This window comes from Canis lupus, chromosome 15 (genome assembly GCF_003254725.2).
Source record: "Canis lupus dingo isolate Sandy chromosome 15, ASM325472v2, whole genome shotgun sequence".
Lineage (NCBI taxonomy): Eukaryota > Metazoa > Chordata > Mammalia > Carnivora > Canidae > Canis > Canis lupus.
The window spans coordinates 50,689,666-50,712,797 of record NC_064257.1 but is presented as its reverse complement, the minus strand read 5'-3'; the positions used below and the strand labels follow the sequence as shown (position 1 = coordinate 50,712,797).

Genomic DNA, 23,132 nt, shown 5'->3' with positions numbered 1-23,132 from the left:
CATTTAATGAGTACTTACCATGTATCAGGCACTATTCTGTTTTTCTTTTTCAAAGATTTTATTTATTAAATAAATAAATAAATTCATGAGAGAGCGAAAGAGAGAGAGAGAGAGAGGCAGAGACACAGGCAGAGGGAGAAGCAGGCTCCACGTAAGGAGCCTGATGTGGGACTCGATCCCAGGTCTCCAGGATCACGCCTTGGGCTGAAGGTGGCACTAAACCACTGGGTCACCGGGGCTGACCTATTTTTCATATATTAATTTATTTAGTTCCTTTTTTTTTAATTTAAAAAAATTTTTTTAAAATTTATTTAGTTCTAATTGTTCTGTGTACATTGTCTCATTTAACCCACAACTCTCTAACATACGTACCATTATTATTCCTGTTTTACAGGTAAGAAAACAGACTATGAAATTTGCTTAATGACATGCAGCTAGCAAGTAATAAACTAGGATTCAAATCTGGCAGTCTGGCTTCAGAGACCCCATTTTTAACCTCTACATTATATTGCTTTTCCAAAGGTGACTGAAATATATCACTGGGCCATACCAACCAATATATGTGCATTCAGATATTTGAGTCAAATTTTGCTTTCTTAATGTTGACAACTTATTGTTGTTTCTTCTATTTCCACATCATTGTGCACATTTAAATAGTAGTATTGTCTTTATCTGACTCTCATTTCCAACAACTGAGAATGAAGCATCAGCCTCCCATTATACCACTCTGTTAACCCCAGAGTGCTAGAGACAGCTGTATCCCAGAACTTTCTACTCCCCAACGTGGGCAAATGCAGAATTAAGCTAGGACATGTGTGACTCAGGAGCTTCAGGATACTAAGTCTGTTATTGCAAATGGCATCAACTGCCAGAAAATATGTGTTATCAATGAGCCTGATGATTATGTTATCAATGGTTCTCATCCAGGGCTGATCTTGCACACCCCCTCCCCCAAACATTTATCAATGTCTGAAGACATTTCTGGTTCTTATGGTGGGCATAGTGTGTTATTGGCATCCTGAAAGGACAGGACAGGGATGTTACCAGACATCCTACAATACACAGTATAATGCCCCACAACAAAAAAAAAAAAACATCTAGCCAAATATGTCACAGTGGCAAGGTTGAAAGACTGTAAATAGCTTGATGCTATAACCTGCTTCTTACACTAGTGGATCCCATGAGTCTTTCTACTTATTGACTTTAATGTCATAGAGATAACCCATTCCAAAGCACGAGACCAACTGCATTGTGGGGGGAGTAATTCTGCCCCCATGCACTCCTCTGGCAAGCTACTTAACACTGTCCATTACCCCAGCAAAGTTTTTCAACATAACAAGAGCTATAACATGGCTCATAAGTCTGGCCCCTACCTATTCCTCCAGCTGCTTCTCATACCATTCTCTCCTCTCTCTCCAACTTGGCCAATTAGGCAACCAAATATCTATTAACTTCACCTTCACTTTCAGGATGTACAGTAACTCTCCTCCTTGTCTATTCAACTCCTAGTCTATAGCCTTTTCTGTAGTTACTGAAGACCTAGGCTAAAAGAAAAAAGCTCCTGGGGAGCCTGGGTGGCCCTGCTCATGATCCTGGGGTGCTGGGATCCAGCCCTGTGCTGGGCTCCCTGCTCAATAGGGAGCATGCTCCTCCCTCTGCCCTTCCCTCAACTCATGCTCTTTCTCTCAAATAAATAAAATCTTAAAAAAAAAAAAAAAAAAAAGCAAGTAAGCAAGCTCCTGCAATTTTTTTCTGGCACAACTAATGCTTTCAAATTCTAATTCAAAATATACTTTGCGGGATCCCTGAGTGGCGCAGCGGTTTGGCGCCTGCCTTTGGCCCAGGGCGCGATCCTGGAGACCCGGGATCGAATCCCACCTCGGGCTCCCGGTGCATGGAGCCTGCTTCTCCCTCTGCCTGTGTCTCTGCCTCATTCTCTCTCTCTCTGTGACTATCACAAATAAATAAAAATTAAAAAAAAAAATCAAAATATACTTTGCCATTAACCTTTAAAAAGACTTTACATATGACAATCAGCATTTATAGGCGAACATCTCATGGAAAATAAAAGATACAACATTAACAAAAATTCACCCAGACCAAAAATCTATCTTAATAATGAGAGAGAAGGCATATTGGAAATACATTTCTCGCTGTTATAAATTTATTACATTATAACGGTAAAACCTAATTTCCACAATGCTTAGAAACAAGGTAGAAATTTTCTAGAAGAGATGTAAAAGAATTTGTCACAACCTTAGACTTCTGCAACTATACAAGGCACTGTATCTCCTAAAACACACACATTTAAACATTGTTCTTTACTACAGTTTACCATTGAGCAAGCAAAAATAAAGTGCTATAACAATAAACTTGAAGTTTTTCCAATTCTTTCCTAAATCTACCATTTAATAAAAGTTATTTGAAAATTCATTGAAAAGTACTGCAAAGGGCACCTGGGTGGCTCAGTCAGTTAAGTGTCTGCCTTCGGCTCAGGTCATGATTTGAGGGTTCTGGCATTAAATCTCGTATCGGGGGGATCCCTGGGTGGCTCAGCGGTTTAGCGCCTGCCTTTGGCCCAGGGCGCGATCCTAGAGTCCCGGGATCGAGTCCCACGTCGGGCTCCCGGCATGGAGCCTGCTTCTCCCTCCTCCTGTGTCTCTGCCTCTCTCTCTCTCTCTGTATATCATAAATAAATAAATAAATCTTAAAAAAAAAAAAATCTAGCATCAGGCTCCCCACTCAGTGAGTTTGCTTTTCTCTTTTTCCCTTTATACCTCCCCCAACTCATGCACTTTTTATCTCCTTAGCTCTCCCTCTCTTAAGTAAATAAAATCTTAAAAAACAAAAACAAAAACAAAAAACAACCAAACTGTGAAATATACAGCTCAGCTCACTGGCTGCATATACTCAGCAGGTATATTGTTCTTTCATGTAGCTACATTTTCTGCTAATTTAAAGGACTAAATTGTTAATTTCAGGCAATCTGAGACTAAAGAGCAATAAAGAAAGTACAGAGTGTCAAAAAAGAAGAGAAAGTAGCCAAAAATATTTAACTCTAATTGTTCTAGTTATGGTTTCAAACAATGAAGGTCACAGTGTTTAGTGGACTACGCATGTTAACAGAGACCATACTTTGTTCCAATACCAAAAAGCACAAATGCCTTCTGTGTCAGATGAAATTATTTACATTTTTGTTTGCCTACAAAAAGAGAAAGCAATTATATTAAACTCATAATTCAGTCTTTGAAATTTCCTTCTGCATTAGTAAAAATAAAACCTTTAAAAGATGCTTACTGTATTATTATAAAGTGTTTGCATGATGCAAAAGTGTTAGGTGAATAAACCTCCTCCATGAAGTCTCAGGAGAACTAAGCAACATATCAGGAAACATGGATTTAAGGACCAGCTTTGCCCTTTTTATAAGTTTATAAAAGTCACCTTATTTTCCTAAGTTTCAAATTTTTTTTTTTTTAAATTTATGATAGGCACACAGTGAGAGAGAGAGAGGCAGAGACACAGGCAGAGGGAGAAGCAGGCTCCATGCACCGGGAGCCCGATGTGGGATTCGATCCCGGGTCTCCAGGATCGCGCCCTGGGCCAAAGGCAGGCACCAAACCACTGCGCCACCCAGGGATCCCTTTTCCTAAGTTTCAATTTCCTTTTTATAAAATCAGATTATTAACCTATATATCATAAAAATCAAATACGAAATTGCTTGGAAAACTGAAAATACCATATTGCATAAAGACGTCATAATTATAGCACACTGGTTTCAGCTCAGCTCCAACAGGACAAATATTGGAGTAGGTCCATCAACACTAATACCAGCACAGCTACCCTTGCTGACTTTTTCACTATGGGTATCCTCACTACACTTTTCTTTTTTTTTTTTTTTCTCTTTTTTTTTTTTTTTTTCTCACTACACTTTTCTAAAACAGACGAATATCAGGAGAGTTGAAACTGTATCCAAATGTTATTGTTTGTAGCTTTGTTCTTTTTTATTTTATTCTATCTATCTTGGCAACTTCGTGGTTTTAAAAGGAAGATGACTCTCAAAACTTATTATAAAGAGATGGCTAAAACAAATGTGGTAAAATATAGATCATTATTGAATCTGGATGATGAGTATATGGGAATTCATTTCTTAGTTAACCTTTATTTTATGTTTCAAGTTTCCCTTAAAAGTGGCTTAATATATTAAATTGGGTGTATTTACACCTATTCTGTCTTATATTTTCAACCAGGTGCTACCTGAACACTGCATTTCTAATCTTCCCCCAACTTTCTCATCCTGTTAATCTCATTTCTATATCAAGCCAATCTCATCTGCCAGCTACCACTACAACCACATTTCCTTCCACTCTTTCCTCACTGACACTCAGCTGTAGCCACAGAGCCCTCACCACTGTTCCTCAAACACACCAATCTTATTTTTGCCCTTGTTTCTTCTTTCTGGAAAGTTCATACTCCCAGATTTTCACGTGACTCTCCCTCATCTCATTCAGGTTTTTGCTAAAACATCATCTAAGAAGGGCCTTCCTTGATCAACCAATGCAAATCAGCAGCCTTCATTACTCCTCAGCCTCTTATCCTGCTTTTTTTTTTTATTTTTTTTTATTTTTTTTCTTATCCTGCTTTATAGCAGTAAAGATTGCATTATATTATAAAATTACTTATGCATTTTTTTTTAAGATTTTGAGACCGAGAGTGAGAGAGAGCAGGGGGGAGGGGCAGAGGGAGAGAGAGAGAGAAGACGACTCCCTGCTGAGCAGGGAGCCCCAACATGGAGATCATGACCTGAGCTGAAGGCAGACGTTTAACCAACTGAGCCACCCAGGCACCCCTTTTATATATATGTTTAACATCTCTGTCTTCCTCCCCAATGTTTACAACATAAAAGTTAATTCCTCTGGACACTCAAAATCCTTCCATGACTTGGACTATCTTCTTTCCACCAATTAATTATGCTTCTTCAGGTACCCTATTAAGTAAAAAATTATTCACACTGTCTCATACACATCTCTCAATTTCCTTTCTCTATGCCTTTGCTCCATCAGTGACCATCATCACTCATATGCTCAAATTCTACTCACACTCTAAGACTCAGTTTAAAATGCCACCTACACTGATATTCCTGGCTGACACTCCTCCGAACTGCCACAATTTTTATTTGTACCACTCTAAAAACATTATTACTCTACATTTTATTTATTTTAAAATTTCCTCTATTGGGGTACCTGGGTGGCTCAGTGGTTGAGCATCTGCCTTTGGCTCAGGTGGTGATCCCGGGTTCCTCATCAGGCTCCCTCTGCTATGTCTCTGCATTTCTGTGTCTCTCATGAATAAATAAATAAAATCTTTTTTAAAAAAATAAAATTTCCTCTATTAATCAACCTATATCTCAAATGCAGGGTCTGCATTCTTTTAGAAGATCATAAAATAATAAAGTGAATATTTGTATATATTTTTTGGATATTAGGAATTTATATTAGTATTAGTGTTACTATATTGAAGGACAGACAGAAAAGAATAATTCAGGCAATAATCCTAGAACATGCTAGTAAATACCTAACACATCTACTTTTCTTTCTTTCTCTTTTTGTTGTTAAAAATATACCTTATTTGCTTTTTTCCCCAATATCCTTGCTTCTACTTTTAAATAATTTTTCCTACTTTTTCTTTCTTTCTTTTTTTTTTTTTAAAGATTTTATTTTTTCATGAGACACGGAGAGAGAGAGAGAGAGAGAGAGAGAGAGAGAGAGAGGCAGAGGCAGAGACACAGGCAGAGGGAGAAGCAGGCTCCATGCAGGGAGCCTGACGTGGAACTCCATCCCAGGACTCTAGGATCACACCCTGAGCCGAAGGCAGATGCTTTTAACCACTGAGCCACCCAAGTGTCCCAGTATTCTCATACCTTTTAATTTTAGCCATCCTGATGGAAGCATAATGGTATCTCATTGTGGTTTCCATATGTGTTTCTCTAATGACTAATGACGTTGAGCATATTTTCATATTCTTACTGACCATTTGAATATTATCCTTTATTAAAGAAGCCCTTTTTCTAGAGGCCTACATGAGACATAGGCAGAAGGAAAAGCAGGCTCCATGCAGGGAGCCCAATGGGGGACTTGATCCCGGGTCTCCAGAATCATGCTCTGGGCCGAAGGTAGATGCTCAACCGCTGAGCCAGGTGGCCCTCCTACTTAGTTTCTTTTTTTTTTTTAATTTTTTTTTATTTTTTTTTAAATTTATTTATGATAGTCACACAGAGAGAGAGAGAGAGAGAGAGGCAGAGACATAGGCAGAGGGAGAAGCAGGCTCCATGCACCGGGAGCCCGACGTGGGATTCGATCCCGGGTCTCCAGGATCGCGCCCTGGGCCAAAGGCAGGCGCTAAACCGCTGCGCCACCCAGGGATCCCAGTTTCTTAAATTCATTTATATCTTCCACTTTTATCTGGGTTCAAATCACAGCTCTGTTTTTCATTAGCTATATTAGCCTTTTCAGGTCTTTGTTGCCTACTCTGTAAAATGAGGGAGAATATCTCAAATGCAAACAGGGTTATTATACTAATAAATGAGATAATATATAGGTAAAACCCAGTGCAGTGTCTAGCACCTAATAGACTATCTGTGAATGGTGCCTATTAACCTATTATTTCTTCTACAGATACAGAATTAGCAGTTTAAACAAATTTCAAGGTATAAAGTTTGAATATTAAAAACACAAAGAAAAAAATTCATCTTCATTTGCTCTAATTAAGGCTGGACTAGAGTACAAAGCAAGCCACGCTCATGTTTTCTTTCTTTTTTTTTAATTTAAAAAGAAAAAAACCTGATGTCATTAAAAAAAAAAAAAAACACCACATAAAAGAAGAAAGCATTTTTGTGGACACTGATGAGATGGATATTTTAACAGAAACATCATTTGGTTAAGAGTTAGAAAACTACCCTAGGTACTACAATAAACTAGCTGAGTAATCATGAGCAAGGCAATTCACCTCAAGAGAACCTAAACAAACTCTTCTTGTTCAGGGTTAACAGTGTTTTTGGCTTGGAGTTTTTGCTTTGTTTTTTCTTTGCTTGTTTTTAAAGATTTTATTTATTTGAGAGCATGCATGTGCACACCCGTAAGGGGGGGAGAGCTCTGCAGAGGAGGGAGGGAGAAAGAATCTGAAGCAGGTTCCATATTTAGTGGGAAGCCCAACGAGGGGCTCCATCCCAGAACAGTGAGATCATGACCTAAGCCAAAACCAAGAGTCAGACACAAAACTGATTGAGCCACCCAGGTGCTCCTTGCTGTTGTTTGGTTTTGCTTTTAAAGAAATCAAAACTATCACCCATGTCCTCATATTCTATTCCTAAGAAACCAATAACCATATATCCTTTATATTAAGTAGAGTGAGAATTAATTCATTCACCAAACTGGCCACCAGTGATGCACCAAGCTCAAAGATTAGTCTGAATTACTGAAAAGTCTGATACATGGAACACTTAAGAAGTTAACGGCCATAATACAGAGATGTATTCAAGAAAAATTCTTGTAAGCAAATCTCACCTCCCCAAAAATGTTTTCATCATGAATTCTGAAAAAGAACAGATTTAAATTAGAATACCAATGAACTGAGAATTCTAAAGATTTATTTATTTATTTATTTAAGAGAGAGTGTGCAGGGGGGAGGGGCAGAGGGAGAAAGAGTCCTAAGTGGACTCTATGCTTAGCATGGAGCCTGATGCAGGGCTTGATCTCACAACCCCAAGATCACAATCTGAGATAAAACCAAGGCTGGATGCTTAACTGACTATGCCACCTAGGCACACCATAAATGGGAAATTTTAGTCACAAAATATCCCTAAATCTTACTTTGGTTAACTATAAACTCACACAGTACTTTTAAATTTGCACATAAATTCAGACTATAGCTATGCAGCTGGGGTTTTTTTTTTTTTTTTTTTTTTGACAAATTACAATATTTCCTGTGAACACTGCACACTGGGTATGGCTAAAAATGCAGGGAATGCTTAACATGTATTTTAATGTTAATATACATAGAAATTTTCACAATGATTACTTGGCAGTGGTTTCCTTGAAAATCATCACCCCTCAGGTTTAACTCTCTATTAAGCAAGAACTTTCTTGTTTAGGGGGGAATCCCTGGGTGGCTCAGCGGTTTAGTGCCTGCCTTTGGCCCAGGGCGTGATCCTGGAGTCCCAGGATTGAGTCCCACGTCGGGCTCCCTGCATGGAGCCTGCTTCTCCCTCTGCCTATGTCTCTGCCTCTCTGTGTGTCTCCTGAGAATAAAGAAATAAAATCTTAAAAAAAAAAAAAAAAAAGAAAGAAATTTCTTGTTTAGCATCTATGTGACATTCACATAGCCAGAACTCACAGTGCTAAACCACAAACACGATACTTTCATTTATTATGAATCTTATAATTGCCTTGGCTGCTGATCCTTCCTGTAGCACACATGCATCAAACTTCCTCTGATCATCTTTCAACAGTACAGATTCAGAAATCTGATCATAAAAAAACAAACCCATGAGTAAAGATAAATACAATACACATAATTCCCTGCTTCTCTGAACAACTATAATTAAAACAGTGCTTTGACAAATAGCAAATAATCAAAATATTTTAAATCACAAAGAATCCTGACTCCTCTACAGGTAATACATATTTTGTCAACCAGAACTCACCTTTGACTTTTGGACTAAAATTAAATTATCTAGCTCTAAATCCCACATTAAAGCTTTCACACAGATTCACAGGGTCTTGGCTTAGTCGAAGAAATACTGCGCCTGGCTGGCACTGTGCATATATATTGACGGCAACCTGGTTCAGAAACACTGCAGCAGGAGTCAGAAGACCCCACGTGGTGTTCCAGCCTTGCCAATTCCTCTCAGTCACTATCTCTAAAAGTTAAGTATGTTCAACAAATAATGGGGAAAATAACAGTTGCTGAATGATACCAAATTGTTCTAAGGTTCAAAGTGGAACAATATGAAAGTGCTACTCTGTAAATTATTAAGCACTATAAAAATGAGAGGTTTTACTAGTATTGGGTATTCAAAAACATCTGATAACTTGAATTTATTTATTTATTTTAATTTATTTTAAATTAAACACACAAAGAGAGGCAGAGACATAGGCAGAAGTAGGCTGCAGCAGGGAGCCTGATGGGGAACTCAATCGCAGGACCCTGGGATCATGACCTGAGCCAAAAGCAGATGCTCAACCACTGAGCCATCCAGGTGCCTCTGAAAACTTGAATTTCATAGAAAATTAATTTTTTCATATCTTACTCTTTAATGAACTAGGGGTTCATAGAACCATCAAAGAAGTGGTTAGAACCACTTGCAGAACTTCGGGGGAAAAAAAAAAAGAAAAAGAAGGAAGAAGGAAAGGAAAGGAAGGAAGGAAGGGAGGGAGGAAATGAGGGCGGAAGGGAAGAAGGAAGGAAAAAACAAATCTCTACGTGGTCCAGTGCCTATCACTGCAGCTTCAGATTTAGTGAGTCAAAAGCAAAGTCCAGAACTCAGGTTTTTTTTTTAAACTCTACACTTGGATTCTGATGCATACCTAAATGCAGTATATAGGGAGTGACAAGCTCAAATATGAACCTATTACTGTACTATTTCAACAGAAACCTCATTTCATGTTTAAATTAAAAGCTATAGCTTGACCCCAACTTTTACATCCATCTTTATGTGACAAATGTATTTTAGAATTGCAGATGCCCAAAGGCAAAGAGTAACTTACTTCCCATTATGAAGAAATCTCTCTTCTCACTGCTTTCCTGTGTCTATGTGTATAAAAGAATTTACTCAGAATGGCACATGTTTAGATCAACTGAGTCAGTTTGGCAGTCTAAAACTTTGATTGAAGTGGGCTGATTTCATAGAAATACATAGAAATACCACCCAATCACCTCAGAATTAGACTTGACTTCTTCTGTGCCTGGTTTAGATGCACCAAGAGTTGTAGTATCATTGCTGCAGTCAGACATACCTAAAAGTAAAATGTGTTAAGCACATATTAAATAATTTAGTTAAAAAAGTTATATAATCTCACCAATATTCTTACAAATATTCTGTAACATACTAATCTATTTGCAGTCAGAATGTGCTTTGCAAAGTGATCTACAATCACATGAGTATCTACTAATTATAACAGGTAACAATTCTAAAAAAGCAAAAATCCAAAAAAAGTATTTACGCAGAATGTAAAAATACAGACCTCAATTGACTAAGAAATAATTCTGTAAAATCATTTTAGATATGAAATAGCATTAAAAGATCAAAGGGTCAACTTGATTTGACAGATCAAACTCATATCCAAAGATATCTGAAGCGAAAATATTATTCATGGCCTACATAAACACAAAGTTTTAGACCAGAACTCAGACCTCTTCTACTTCCCTGGCCAGTGCTCCTTCGAAACTTTGATATGACTGTTCATTCTAAGTGAAACACTATACCAAAATTTTATTAAATAAAATTTTAATTAGAAAAAAAAGTTTAATGAGCTATTTTTGCTTCTAACTTATTCAACACCATTTAGAGAATACCAACTATATATGAAGAACTCTGCTAGGCACTAAGGAGAAAGAAGAATAAAACCTAATTCACATTCTATGAGTACTCTGAATCTAGTCAGGGAGACATAATTACAAGACACCATGTTCGGTACTATAATGCAAAGAAACACATTTTTACTTTTGAAATACACTGCAGAGAACAATTTTACAATTCATCACAACTTCATCTCATCACATGGGTATTTTATCATCTACATCACCACAGGAAGAAAGGTGAGTACCATATAATAAGATATTTTAAGAGAGAGAGAAAGAGACCATATTCACATAACTTTTATTACAGAATAGTGTTATAATTGTTCTCCTTTATTATTGTTGTTAACTCTTAATGAGCCTAATTTATAAATTAAACTTTATCATAGGTATGTACATGTAGGAAAAAACATAGTATATATAGGGTTTGGTACTATCCAGTTTCAGGCATCCACTGGTGGTTTTAGAATGTACTCCCCACAGATAAAGGGAGACTACTATAAAGAACCCTTAAAGAAAAAAATATAAAAACCAGATTGAGAGCAGAAAAAAGTCATGAACAGAAAATTCACATACACACAAAAAAATATTAAAATTGCCCTCCAAAATATAAAAATGTTCAAATTCATACATAATTAGACAAAGTGCAAGTTAAAACAAACAACACCAAGATACCATTTCTCACCTATAAGACTGGCAAAAAAAAATATTATATTTAAAATATAACAAAAACATTGTTAGTGCGGAAGTAAGGTAAAACAGACACTATCATATATTGCTGATAGGAATACATATTGGTACAAACATCCTGGAGGGAATTTTGGTGATGCCTAAGAATATCATATATGGATTTATTGTTGGACCCAGTAATCTCATTTCTAGGAATGTACCCTGCAAATATACCTCCATCAATACAAAAATACATAAACATTATTCTTCATAAATGTAAAATGTTGGAAACATCCTAAATGCCTGTACATAGGAAAATGATCAAATAAACTATGGTACATCCAAAGAGTGGAGTACTATGCAACTGTAAACAAAAATTAGGAAGATCTCTACGATATGCAGTGATTTTCAGGACATTTTGTTAAGTGAAAAAAGTAAAATCCAAAAATACTTCATATAACTCTTTTGTTCTTAGTTCATGTAATAACAAAGGGATATATTAAAGTACACGTTTCTGCTCATTAGAACAAAAGAAATACAAGGATAGACCAAACACTAAGGAGATAGGTTTCCTACAGGGATTAAGTAGGAAAGGAGTGAAATAAAGTAGGAAATGGAAATAAGTACCAGGGATAAGGAGGGAATGACACTTCTCTGAATACATATTTGCAAATAATTCTCATTCTTAGGACCATAGTAATAATTTCACATACCCATCATTAAAAAAATAATTAAAACCAAACAGGATTTGAAGGGAACTCAAAATAGTATAAACACACCAACCAAATGAACCTAACAGTAGTATAAATGAATAACTATGGGAAGGGAAGATGTAAGGGGTAAAGAGAAAGGGAGGAGCCAGGGAAGGAGGAAAGAGTATCTTGACTCGATACCTTTCGGCTAAAGGCAAAAACAATCATATTTAAATGCCGTTAATCTAGTGAGTAATCTGGTTTCTCACAAGACTATGGGTTAATAATTCTGATATTATGTGTATACTAGAACTGAACAAATAAGGAGTGTCTGGGTGACTTAGTCGGTTCAGCATCTGACTCTTGATTTTGGCTCAGGTTGTCATCTTGGGGTTGTGAGATTGAGCCTCATGTTGGGCTCTTTGCTGGGCAAGGGGCCTGCTTGAGACTCAGGATTCTCTTTCCCCACCAGTCTCTCTTTCTCTCTCTTCCCCTTAAAAAAAAAAAATTGAACAAATAAGTAAAAAGAACATAGATACTGAGAGCTAGGTTTCTCACTGTTGGAGAAAAGTTATAAACAAAGAGAGAAATGCTAAAATGAACCTTGTGGTGTTGGACTGGAATTGGAATTATAAGTATAAACTCATGGTTTTTAATGTATGTATGTGTGTGTTAGCATGCATGTATGTTTGTGTAGTGTGTGCTATAGGTTTCCAGGCTTTAATCAATAAGAAGGCCTAGAGAGACTGATACCCAGCAACAATGAGTATACCTGGTGCTTGGATCTTGGTCTCTAAACACCATTCTCCAATAAAGGAACCCCAGTTCTTTGGGAGAAGTGGTTGATTCTAAGGCTGGGGCAGGGAAAATACAAGATGAGCCTGAAGCTACTTCTGGTGTCAGAAAGTAAGAAGTTAAAAAAACAAAATAAAACAAAACATGAGAGTCTATCAAAAGAACACAGGAGCCAACCTGAAGGAGTCCCTAATGGCCAATTCTGGAATAAACTGAGCAACAAAATAAATAATATTACTGGATTTAGATCCATAGATTAAAACAAAGGAGCCCATAATGATATAAATAAATAGCCAAATAAATAAGTAAACAAGGATAAAGAGACAATACTTCATACAAGAGAATTTCAATTAATAAACAGAAAAGAGGGAAACCGAATAACTATATGGCAAATATCACAGTAATAAATGTTGCAGACAAGATCCACTGATAGATGCAAAGATTAGAGGGCAAAAGTTTGAGGAGAAACAAGATTTACTTAATTTCCAAGTATCACTCACAAGGTACTTATGAACTGAAAAGGGAAAGATAATAAAATGAAGGAACTTACAGTTCATAGTGAAGAAACTCAACAGATCTAACTTAACCAAGTAATCACAAAACATCATAATTCCCTTGAAACACTGCTCTGAGAAGGACACTACTTTGTTTTTCTGATATACTTGCCAAAAATGCATAAGCTCAGTCCTATCATGAGAAAATATTGGACTAACACAAACATGTATGTTCCACAAAATAATCCATACTCTTTAAAAATGTCATGTTTCCTAGGTAGGATCCTGGAACAGAAAAAAGGGCAGTAGAAAATTTGGTTAAAGTCTAATAAGGTCTGTAGTTTAGTTAGTAATATTACAACGTTAGTTACCTATTCTTGATAATTATAGTCATGTAAAATGCTAGCATTCAGGAAAGTGAGATGAAGAATATAAAGAAACTATACTATTTTTGCAAGTCTAAAATGAGATCAAAATTAAAGTTTTTTAAAAACAGGAAGAAATTCTGAATAAAGGCAGAAGAATTGCCCTCAGATAAAAGGAGGAAATCACTTCCACTGAGGGAAGAATGAGAGGAGGAAAGAACCCCTGGAGATAGTAGAGCGGAATGGAAAACAGAAGAAAGTTAAGGCAATTCACTTTTGCTGTCTTCTACTTTCTTAAGAAATAGGAGTTATTATCTGCTCCCTTGTGTTTATCAGCAGCACCAAATAGGAAAATATATCATTATCATTCAGCTCAAGAAAAGGCCAAATAACCCCAGGCATATAGGGGAAACAGGAAATCAAATTTCTGAGAATTACAAAGATAGGTACTAAATCTGTGTTTTAATCATATTCTTGAAATGCTCTGACCTTCTTCACATTTTTTTTCGAAGTTTGTTCGCAACTTTCATAACTAATATACACAGGAACAAAAAGATTTAAAAAGTTAATGACTTGTAACTTGTACTTTTTAAGTAGTATTTTTTTTTATGGATGTATTTATTCATGAGAGACACGGAGAGGCAGAGACATAGGCAGAGGGAGAAGCAGGCTCCCCGTGGGACTCGAGCCCAATGTGGGACACGATCCCAGGACCTCAAGATCATGACCTGAACCAAAGGCAGACGCTCAACCACTGAGCCACCTAGGTGCCCAGTAGTGTGTTTTTTGATCTTTACATAAATTCAGTTATCTTTAAAAACTGTTTTCAAAAAAGGGGCCCTGGGTGATTTGGTCGTTTAAGCATCTGCCTTCCATTCCGGTCATGATCCTAGGGTCCCGGGATGGAGCCCTGTGTCTTCAGGCTCCCTGCTCAGTGGGGAACCTCTATCTCCCCCTTTCTCTGCCCCCCCTTGCACCCTTTCTCTCTCTCAAATGAATAAATAAAATAAAATAAAACTTTTCGAAACAGAATGATAAATCACTATTACAAAACTATCATTAATGCTCAGGTCTCATATGCCAACTTGTACTGCAGGCCAAAAATGCCTCAAGTCATCTCTGGGGCTCTACTTCTATAAATCAGCCAGAGGTATTCATTAACTAATGAGTATAAGAACAAATGACCTATAAAGTTAATTATTAATTAGTATTTGTAAAAAGTGCATAAATAATATCACCTAAAGTTTATAATTCATCCAACTGCTTGGGGTGGTTTTTTATTTTATTATTAAAATCACATTTTAATTTCCATAAACTAATAAAATCACATTTTAATTTCCATAAACTGAATAAACTAGATCTATGTAGAGGGAAATTACATAAGAACTTTAACTGGAATTTAATTAGGGAGAATTCTATACCCTACAATACTTAAATGCATTTAGATTCTTCCTAGGAACCAAGAAAGAGAAGCCAGAAGGTACTGTACTAGATTTGTCAGGATACCGGAAGTAGAAACAAAAGATTTTGTGGATACCAGAAAAGAAACACTGCATTTAGTTTTCATGATGCCAATGAGTGAAAGACTAGAAGTCTAACACTAAAGGATAAACACATCAGTCTAGATAATTAAAAAACAGAAAGCTTTGACAAAATATAGTTAATTCTCAATTACATGTAATAATGGGAAACAATTTAAAAATCAATATTCAGGGGTTTCTGGCTGGCTTATTTGGAAGAGCATGCAACTGTTCATTGGGGTCATGAGTTCAAGCCCCATCCTGGGTGTAAAGATTACTAAAAAAAATTAATAAACTTAAAAAAAATCAATATTCAACTATTCCCATCTCTACCATCATTACTAATTTTTAATCAAGTAATAAAATTAAAAGTCTTATTTTCCCCGTTCAGATTGTGTTACAGAGAAACTAATGAGAAGTAAAATGGTAGAATTCTCAAAAGTAAATTAAGCTCTGAAAAGAAAACTGGGTGTAAATAAAATCTCAATTATTTAATGTATTGCAGCCTCATTCTTCATAGATGACTAGTTGAGTTCCAGAATATTAGCAGTAAGGCCAACCAAGAACCAAAAGAATTGGAGTACTTTAATTCTGTTCCTAAATTCCAAAACTATATAAAATAAGCCCCTCAATGTTCACAGGTAATATTTTTCAGTGGAAAAAAGTTCAGAGTAAATAATCTAAGAATATAGCTTAAACATAGATACAGATTGTTACATATAAAATATTTATAAATATATGCATTACATGAGTTGGTGTATATTTTTTAGAAGCAACGGCAACAAGAATGAGCACACACAGTTCCCAGACATTGATTTCTTATACCATTCTCCAATAAAGGGAACCAGCACTCCTTGGAAAAATGGCTGATTCTAGGGCTGGGGCAGGAAATACAGATGAGCCTGGAACATCTTATAGTGCCAGAAAGTAAAAGATGTGCTAAAATAGAAACAAAAACAAAAACAAACCCCACCAACAACAAACCAAACAAAACAACAAAATCCTAACAATGATGCGGATATGTCAAAGGAATATAAAAACCAACTGAAAGAGCTCCCAATGGCCAAAGCTGAAGCAATCTGTGTGGGGGAAAAAAAAAAGTTGTACTGGATTATAAGTCAAAGTGTAAAGTAAATATCCAGGAGTCAATATTTATATAAACAAATTAGGGACATCTGGGTGGCTCAGCAGTTTAGCGCCCGCCTTTGGCCCGGGGCGTGATCCTGGAGCCCCAGGAAAGAGTCCCATGTCAGGCTCCCTGCATGGACCCTGCTTCTCCCTCTGCCTGGGTCTCTGCCTCTTTCTCTCTGTGCCTCTCATGAATAAATAAATATTTTTTAAAAAAATAAACAAATGATTGACTCAGTTAATAAAAGAAGATGAATTTCCCTTGCAGAAGAATTCCAAAAAATTCACACATAAACTCCACTATTAAGGAGATAGAGAATACAACTACTTATTAACCATGTACTTCATATAATAGTGCCTTTCTTCTAGAAAGTACAATATGCAAAAATGGGGGGAAGAGTAACTTTATAGAGGACAAACCTGATAAACCCTATCTCAAGCTAGGTGACCAAGGTTAACAGCAACAGTGGTAAGGCACTCTGAGTATTCACTCTTTATGGATGATGAATATGTCCCTTTACCTCTGTGGGTTTTCCTCCCCAAAACACATTACCCAGTCTAATCCTAAGAACAGCATCAGATAAATCCCAATTAAGGGAAAGTTTACAAAGTACCCGACCAGTAATTCTCAAAACTATCAACCTGAATCAAAATCAAAGTCTGAGAACCAGTCAAAACCAAGATGGCACATGACACTAAATCTAATTTGGTATCCAAGAACAGAAAAAGTTCATTAGGAGAAAACTGATGGAATTTGAACACAGATTAGTACGTATGAATACTAGAGTTCAAGAGTTGTGACAAATGTACCATACTAATGCATATGTTAATAATAGGAGAAACTGGCAGGGGATATACAGGAATCTCTACACTATCTGCAATAATTCTTTTTTTTTTTTAAGATTTTATTTATTTATTCATAGGGACACAGAGAGGGAGGGAGAGAGGCAGAGACCCAGGCAGAGGGAGAAGTAGGCTCCATGCAGGGAGCCTGACGTGGGACTCAATCCCGGGTCTCTGGAATCACGCCCTGGACTGAAGGCGATGCTAAAGCTCTGAGCCACCAGGGCTGCCCTCCAATAATTCTAAAAATCTAAAACTATTCTAAAATAATTCTATAAATCTAAAACTATTATAATATAATCTAAGAGTCCTGTGCTATATTTTATATTATATAAGTTATCATATATGATGTTTTCATGCACTTACAGAACAGTATAACTATCAATTTAACTATTTTAACTACTATATTTATAAATATTCATATTCAAAATCCTGTATTATAAAACTTCATGAATTGACATCTACTTCGAAATTCAATCAATATTTAGGTATTAGGGGCAGCCCCGGTAGCTTAGCGGTTTAGCGCCGCCTTCAGTCTGGGGCCAGATCCTGGAGACCAGGGATCCAGTCCTACGTCAGGCTCCCTGCATGGAGCCTGCTTCTCCCTCTCCTGTGTCTCTGCCTCTCTCCCTCCCTCTCTCTGTCTTCTCATGAATAAATAAATAAAATCTTAAAAAAAAAAAATTAGGTATCAGGTACTAAGGCTAGGTCATAGGGATTTAAGATGAGCCAAAAAAGAAAATAAGATTTGGCCCCTATCTTCATGGAGTTTGAAGGCAATGGAAGAGAAAGAGAATCATATAGTCACACACAAAATGTAAATTGTAACTGTGGTAAATGTATGACCTGGGAGTTAGAGTATCTAATCTGAGAGGTTATACAGTATTCCCTCAGGAAACAAAACTTCTGCTGAAGTGTGAAGTATAAGTAGGAGCTAACAAAAAGTGAAATATAAAGAAGTGATCCAGACACGGAGAAAAAAAGCATGTGCAAAGGTTCTGTAAAGGCAAAGAGCAAGACAAGTACAAAGGACTAAAAAGGTGGCCAGCATAGTTGTAGTGGAGAGGTAAGCAGAACACAGTAAAAGATGAGGCTGGAGGATGAGGATGAGTTAACAATTGTTAAGGGGTTTTATTTTTACCTGAGAAGCAACAGGAGGCCATTGAAAGATTGGGGAGGAGGAGAGAAGAGTGAGAATCAGATGTGTGTTTCAAAATAAACCAGCCTTCAGGATGGTTAATGGATTAGAGAGGGGCCAGAATAGAAGTGGGCAGACAAGAATGGGCAATTGTAGAAATTCAAGCAAGATGATGGTAACAAACTAAAGTGGTGGTAGTGGAAATGGGAAGAAGTAAACAGATTCAAAAGATATTAGGAAAGTAAGATTAATAAAACTTGTTGACAGACTGGATGTAATCAGGAGAGGGAGTTATTAAGAACGATCTAGTTTCTGGATTTTACAACTGGAAAGATAATGGAGACACTCAATGAAATAAGGAACAAAGAAAGAGGATGAACTTTGGGGGGGGGCATGAAGGGGAAATCAATTTAGTTTTAGACATGTTGTATTTAAGATACTTTTAATACACTCAAGAGAGGGCACCAACTAGAAAGCAAGATATACAGGTCTAGAGCTCAGAGGAGATAGAAAACACACCCTCAGAAAAGCTGTCATCTTTATCCTAGAAAAGCAGCTAACTCTAATCCCCAAGTATCCTCGAAAAACATTAGACTTTGACCATCTGGATTTAGTTAAAACAAAAAGCCATGAGAGAATATGGCAGTAATGTTTTCCATCAGCTAAAACAAAAAATGTTAGGCACCATGGGGAATACAGAGATTTTTTAAATCTTGGTTCAATAGTACAGCAATTATGTCACTAATTATATAATATTTTAAAGTTTTAGCAGGGCTGACCAATGTTGGGAATGTTTTATACCTGTGCTATCCAGTGAAGTAGCCACTTAGCCACACGTGGCTGCTGAGCACCTGAAATGTGACTGAGGGACTGAATTTTTAATCCTATTGTAATTAACTTAAATAGCCACATGTGGCCAGTGGCTATGGTATCAGAACTGGTTTAGAGCTTCCTCATCTATTCCATCTAATCCCCAGCAGTTACCCTGTGAATTAACTGACAGTGGGTATGGATGATAGAGGGATTAGAGCACTAGGAACTTTCATTCCGTCTGCTTATGATATTATTTGAATTTTAATTTCAAGAATATGTAGTACTTGTGTAATTAAAATATTTTATTTTAAAAGTCATTAATATGCCATATAAATTAGGAAATACAGAACAAATAAAAATAATTTGTAAATCTACCTTTAAGAAACAATCTATAATTAATGCTTAGTCAGATATGAAGAGGACTATATTTTTTTTAATTTTTATTTATTTATGATAGTCACAGAGAGAGAGAGAGAGAGAGGCAGAGACACAGGCAGAGGGAGAAGCAGGCTCCATGCACCAGGAGCCCGATGTGGGGCCCAATAAAAAACACCAACGGCCCAATAAAAAACTGAGTCTTATTACTTCACTCTTCTATCCCACCTGCATCTCCAAACACCTTGGAAATCCTTCTTTTTGGGGGAGGGGGGGAATCCTTTTAAAAAGACAGCCACTGGGCAGCCCAGGTGGCTCAGCAGTTTAGCGCCGCCTTCAGCCCAGGGTGTGATCCTGGAGACCGGGGATAGAGTCCCACATCAGGCTCCCTGCGTGGAGCTGCTTCTCCCTCTGCCTGTGTCTCTGCCCCCCTCCCCCATGTCTCTCATGAATAAATAAATAAAATCTATAAAAAATAAAATAAAATAAAATACAAAGACAGCCACCATGTCTACAACTTAAGCTCAAAACTGCCAAAAATAGACACTTAATAGTCCACTTGCCTACTTTCCCTTACCACTATCACTATCACCTTTTGCCACCAATGTCACACACTTTAACTGGAACCCAATCTCTACCCTACAATGTCAGAAATCATTTATCACTATAGTGAAAAGAGTACAAGCTCTGGAGTAGAGCAACTTTGGCTGTGAGTCTGTGATTCTCCTCCTTTTATAGCTTGGGTGACTACTACTATACCTGTTTCTTTATTTGGTTTCTATACCTGTTTCTTTATTTGTTAATAGGAAATAAGAATATCTAATATATAGCATCTATAAAGCACAGTGCCTGGCCAGAACAGCACTTAATAAATGACGACTATCATGGACTTCTCTGTACCTATCACTATCCTAGATGCCCTGAAGGTAGCACTCAAACTCAACCGATAGGGTCTTGGTCATCCTGGAGATTACATGCCACTGACTTAACCCCCAGGGACTCTTTCCACCTGGGATTTGAATTCCTGATCCATCCCTTATTAGGTACATGACCTTATACAAATCACTATCTAAAAATCTTAATTTCTTCATTTCTAACATGGTAATATTTTTTTCACCACCTACTTGATATAGCTGGAGTAAAACTAAAATGAAATGTGCTTTGTAAATTATTATACACTAAATAAACAGAAGGTATTAAACAAAGAGTAACATATTCCTCTTCTCTAAGGCAAAGGTTTCCCACCAGTGTGCCAAGAGTGAATTATATATGTGCTGAAATACTGACTCCTCCCTCAGCCTTCAGGGAGCCAGGGAGAGCCAGGCTATACTCTGGCATACAAGTATATAATTTTCTATGTGTGCCATGATGCAGAAAAGTCTGGAAACCTTGCCTAAAATACTATCTCATCCTAGCAGAAACTGGAGTTGGCCAACTGACCCTCTCTCTGGATATTTAGGCCTTATTACCAACTCCTCTGTTCTTATGATCCTGCTTCAAAAACAGTGCATCAGAGCTCCCTAAAAGAAGGGAAGCCTAAACATTACGGAGCTGTTAGTCCAATGCTATCACAGACATACAAAACAACAACAACAAAAAAACAAAAAAACACACACACACACACACACAAAAAAAACACTTTTAGATGAGAATATAGCAAAGATACTGCCATATTTTCACAAAAGATTTGAGCTATTTCCAGCAACAGCTGCCTATAACCACCCTAAGACAAAGGTTTAAAAATTATGAAGAGGAGAATAAGAGAAGGAAGAAAAAAGCGAAAAGGAATAAAAGAGAAAAAGAAAACATAATACTTTTGTAGACAATAGCTGAGAATCTGCAAGAGCTGTTCAGTGGCTTCCATGGCTGCCTGAAGCTAGTAGACCAAACATAACAAGATTACTTTCAGATTCTTTTGTTTTATAGTCTTTTTTCATACATCCTAGAACTAATGCTGGTGCGTATCTGACTTTCAGACTGTCATGGTCCCTAAGTCATCATCTTTCATATTATGTGCAACTGCTCTTTCCAGTCTGTACATATATTGTTAGTTTTTTCATCCATAGCCATATTATCTTAAATTCCCTATTGAGGGGTGCCAGGTGGGGGGGTGCAGCCAGTTAAGCATCTGACTGTTTGGTTTCCACTCAGGTCATGATCTCAGGGTCGTGAAATGGAGCCCTGAGTCAGATTCCACACCCAATGTGGAGTCTTCTTAGGATCCTCCCTCCCTCTCCCTCTATCCCTCCCTCTTGTTTTCTCTCTCTCAAAATAAATAAATGAATCTTAAAAAAAAAAAAATTCCCTGTTGAATTTATTCCTTCCTTCATCCTGAATTCCTTACTCCATCCCAAATTTATCATTCTTGGATGTATTTATACCTCCAGACTCTGCTACAAAGTCAAGTTTATTACTTAAAACCTTTTTCTCACTTTCCACTTCTCATGTCATAATACACCCACACACTCTACATACACACAGACTTTATATCCATCCCCATGGGAAAACTCTACCAAATAAACACTCCATAGACTTTCGTCAAGTTCATTTCTTTTTGTCATGACTTTTAGATATGACATTCAACAAGGTGTTCATCTACTGAAAATTAATAAGGGGAAAACTATGTAATAGCTGATAGGAAGTAAGCCAAGATACCCGCAATTTATGCCAAAAATAAAGTAAAGGAAATATGGTAGAAGCCGTCTAGAGTAGTTAAGAGCTCAGTCTGGAGTCAAACAACCTACGTTCAATCCTGGCTCCACCAGTGTGCCTCTGAGCAGATTACTTTGGCTTCAGTTAATCACTTAGTTTTAGCTTCTTCATCTATAAAAATGGAGATTTTAGCGACCTTTTAACGTTGCTGCGAGGATTAGACGAGATAATCACATAAAGCACTTAGCATAATGCCTGGCACACGATAAGCAAACAAATGTTAACTGTTGGTATGGCGTCAAATATAACCTATGTGCTGACTTTGTCATTACCTTAGAAAGAAACTAATTCAGGATAATCTACTCTTCATAAAGTTACATTTTCTGCTTCTCCAAGTGAGGATCCTAGACATCAGGAAATTTTTTTGATTTTGTGAGAAGAATCTGGTCACCCTATAAGCTGTATAGGTCTCTTCAAGTTCTAACATTCTAGGAAACAAGTGCCAAACCTTCGCAACCAAATAGGTAAGTTCAAGTACATACTCTAAACTCACAGTAAGTTGGGAGGGATACTAACTTATTTACATGAAAGAACAATCATTAAAATACCTAATATAGAGAGGGAAAGGGGATGACAAGCAGTAACATATCAAAAGTTGAAGAACTACACTACTGAAGCATCTTATTTGCCATTCCTAGCAAAGCCAAAATCTCAAGTGATAAAACAGGAAAATGAAAGCAAAGGACAACTAAAATTAAAGTTTTTAAATCTGAACTGTACCTACTAGTTTGGTGATATTTAATATGTATTAAGTAATAATATAAATGCATTAATTTATAAACCCATTGGATCTCCACAGCATTGGCCACAAACAGCTATCCCTAAAAAGAAACCTCAAAACCACAAATCAGGAACTAATAAACTGGCACTCTCACTTCCTTCTCTAGGTCTAGGATGGAATTTAGAAACAGTGACGTTTTGAAGTAGTTAAGAGATTTCAGTGTAAAGCTAGAATCTCTGCATTCTACTCTCCCAATACAAACTATCTACAGTTTGTAAAAATAATAGCAACACAA

General features: G+C 36.9%; 1 protein-coding gene across 14 annotated transcripts in view; it reads right to left on the bottom strand.

Annotated features, from left to right (window-relative positions):
* ARFIP1 (ADP ribosylation factor interacting protein 1) overlaps window positions 1-23,132 on the bottom strand; it is a 131,516-nt gene that overhangs the window by 107,060 nt on the left and 1,324 nt on the right. For 4 of the 14 annotated variants that reach the window (XM_025439360.3, XM_049094242.1, XM_025439359.3 and 1 more), the window contains exon 2: window positions 9,931-10,010. The exons of 7 other annotated variants lie outside the window; for them this stretch is intronic. In XM_025439360.3, coding sequence (XP_025295145.1) covers window positions 9,931-10,008 — 78 coding nt within the window. In that variant the 5' untranslated portion in view covers window positions 10,009-10,010. Of the gene's footprint in view, window positions 1-7,559; window positions 7,588-9,761; window positions 9,903-9,930; window positions 10,011-23,132 lie in introns of those variants that run through there. 3 more of the 14 variants (XM_049094237.1, XM_049094238.1, XM_049094240.1) reach the window with 2 other exon arrangements.